This window comes from Hipposideros armiger, unplaced genomic scaffold, assembly GCF_001890085.2.
Source record: "Hipposideros armiger isolate ML-2016 unplaced genomic scaffold, ASM189008v1 scaffold_76, whole genome shotgun sequence".
NCBI classification, from domain to species: Eukaryota; Metazoa; Chordata; class Mammalia; order Chiroptera; family Hipposideridae; genus Hipposideros; species Hipposideros armiger.
In genome coordinates this window covers 2651454-2654007 of record NW_017731426.1, presented here as the reverse complement: position 1 = coordinate 2654007, position 2554 = coordinate 2651454, and the positions used below count along the sequence as shown (strand labels likewise).

General features: G+C 44.6%; 1 protein-coding gene across 1 annotated transcript; it reads left to right on the top strand.

The window, feature by feature from the left end:
* The first annotated feature begins 783 nt into the window (after positions 1-783).
* On the top strand, positions 784-1860 carry H4C16 (H4 histone 16). The gene is given in 3 exon segments (XM_019643280.1): positions 784-1586; positions 1589-1655; positions 1657-1860. Coding segments are annotated over 3 exon segments (303 nt in total). The 5' UTR covers positions 784-1408; the 3' UTR covers positions 1715-1860.
* Positions 1861-2554: the final 694 nt, after the last annotated feature.

Sequence of the window (2554 nt, the reverse complement as noted above, 5' to 3'; positions counted from 1 at the left end):
TTGAGCTGTTGTTCAGCATCTTAGCTGTAGAGGGCAGTGTCACTGGCCCTCATATGTGGGATCCGAACCGGGGCCCTCTAGCGTCCCAAGCCAGCTCTTAACCAATGCACCACTCGGCCAGCCCCTATAGTACTATTTGACTATTCAGATATTTTTTTTTCCAGCCATCTGGTTTCAAGGGCTTATTAAATTCATCTTTAACCAAAAAAAAAAAAAAAGAGTCCTTTTTGTGTTATGGAGATGAGTAAGGGTGGGTAAGTTATAAGCATTTAGATATATAATAAATATTTACCATAAAGCTTTCATGCTAGAAAGGCTTACTTACCTTTCAAGACTAGGGACAGGGAGCACAATTTACTCAAGATGTTAAGTATTTGGGAAAGAGTTTTAAATCATCCTCTAAATACTGCCTTTTTTCAAAGTAAAACTTTTGGGGAAGACAGAGACTTCTGTCTTCTAGAGCAGTGACACTACCAAGTTTTGTTTCTGTTCAGGGATTCTCTTAAGAAAAGGAGAGACTCCTTTTTGGGGATTTGTAGTATAAACCACTGTTTAAAGCCACAATCGAGGCATCCATTACTTTACAAGAACTTTGAATTTTTAAGTGGAAATGAGAACCTCAGATTTCGGTGAAATAACAAATTTATAGTATTTCAACTAAATAACCATAGAAATAGATATTTGACCGAAAAGCATATAGGCACTTGGGGTGAGAAGAAGCAGAGGAGGCAGGGAACTGCAAATCTGCAGATAAATCTGCAAGGAAAAAGCCTGGAGAGGGGAGAAGGGGAAGGTTAGGTCTTTTGAAAGAATTTTAATTTTCTGCTGGGCCACAAAAGAGAACCATTAAAAAATTTCCTCTTTCCCCACTAGTGACTTGAAAAGATCCAAAGGTGAACAGCTGTAAAGCAATTGCTTTGAAATCTAACAAGATGTAAAGCATTGCTAGTTACTATTGATTTTCACATTAGTCTGGGAATGGTTATTATAAGAGTAAGCTTTCCATTTGAAAAATATAGAATTATAATTCGAGCGCACCTGACAGAGAGTCAAGGGCAGTTGGGGACAGAGAGATGTAAGGGGGAGGGAAACCAAGCATGCAAAGGATGTGGCCTACTGTGTTTTAAGTGTTGAAAAATGGCAATATAAATTCAGTTGAGTCTTTCCTCAATTTTATGGCAAAAATAACGAAAAATTTTCCCCAAAACGCAAACAACAAAATCAGTCTAGTTCTGCTTACTGCTTACTTGACTCACAATTGTAGGAAGGAAAAAAAGTCTCCTTAGGGCCTAGAGCTCTGCCCACTTTCTTGAGGTTTTAGAACCTGTGGGCTACAACACCTGGTCTAATCTCACAGAACTGCTGCTAGCTGTTTGCTATTCTGTTCAGGTGAGAAACTGCCACAACGATGACTGGTCCAGGTAAAGGTGGCAAAGGGCTGGGTAAGAGAGGCACCAAGCCTGACCGGAAGGTCTTACTGGAAATCATTCAGGGCATTAGGAAGTCTGCCATTCGCCATCTAGCTTGCAGAGGTGCTGTCAGGTGCATCTCTGGGCTCATCTATGAGGAGACTTGGGGAGTGCTCAGTGTTTGGAGAATGTGATCCGCGATGCGGTGACTTACCTGGAGCTCGCCAAGCGAAGCCGGTCATGGTCATGAAGTGGTGTATGCTCTGAAATGCCAAGGCCGAACCCACTATGGTTTTTCCCACTGAGCTGTCCCTGCGACTTACCTCCAGATTTTAAAAGGCTCTTTTTATGATCCCCCAAAAATATCAAGAAAAGAGTTGTTAATACTATTTACTGTGTGAATGTTAGATCTAAATGCAGATAGGGGCTTTTGATGGAGCGTCTCAGATGCATTAAATGTAGTAAACTTGCCATCGAAGCAACTGCTCTGGCGGATGATTGGGCTTGGGCGGAGGACAGGTGTAAGCAGTCAGGCTCTGAGTGGTGAACCCAGCACCACCTGTGGTGCCTGAGTACTTTGGACTCTGGGAGAAGGAAGAATCTCAACAAAATCCAAGTTTTGGCAGTGGTAGAGGGCTTTTAAGAGCCCAGGCCTTTGGCTCTGAACTTTACATAGAGTGGCTTCTATGTAAATCAGGGCTAGCGGATTTACCTCCTCCAATTGGAATGGAGGGCCACGCGTCAGAGAGGGCGGTTTTTTGCCAGTGCTGCACCCATGCCTGGCCTCCTGGAGCCAGGGATGTGTCAGCGTCCAATAGGAAAGCGCTACTGCAGGCAAGTCAGAAAGCGCCAAATGCATCCTAGTGAGGCGCGCTGGAGCCTTGCTGAGTGTGAATATTTTATTTCTTCGCTGACGTTTTGAATTAGAGGTGACCAAATTCGGATTCTGAATGCAAGGCGGCAAAGTGCGGGCGAAGATCGAGGCCGGGAAAAGTTCACAGCCCCTGCACTGTATGTGGACCATCTACACAAAGCGTGGAGTGAGTGAGCGTCCGGATCCCAGAGTTCCCCGGCGGCGGTGCTCAACCCCTGACCAGGGAAATGCAGGAGTTAACCCACTATGCTGCCAGGGGCACAGGGCAGCG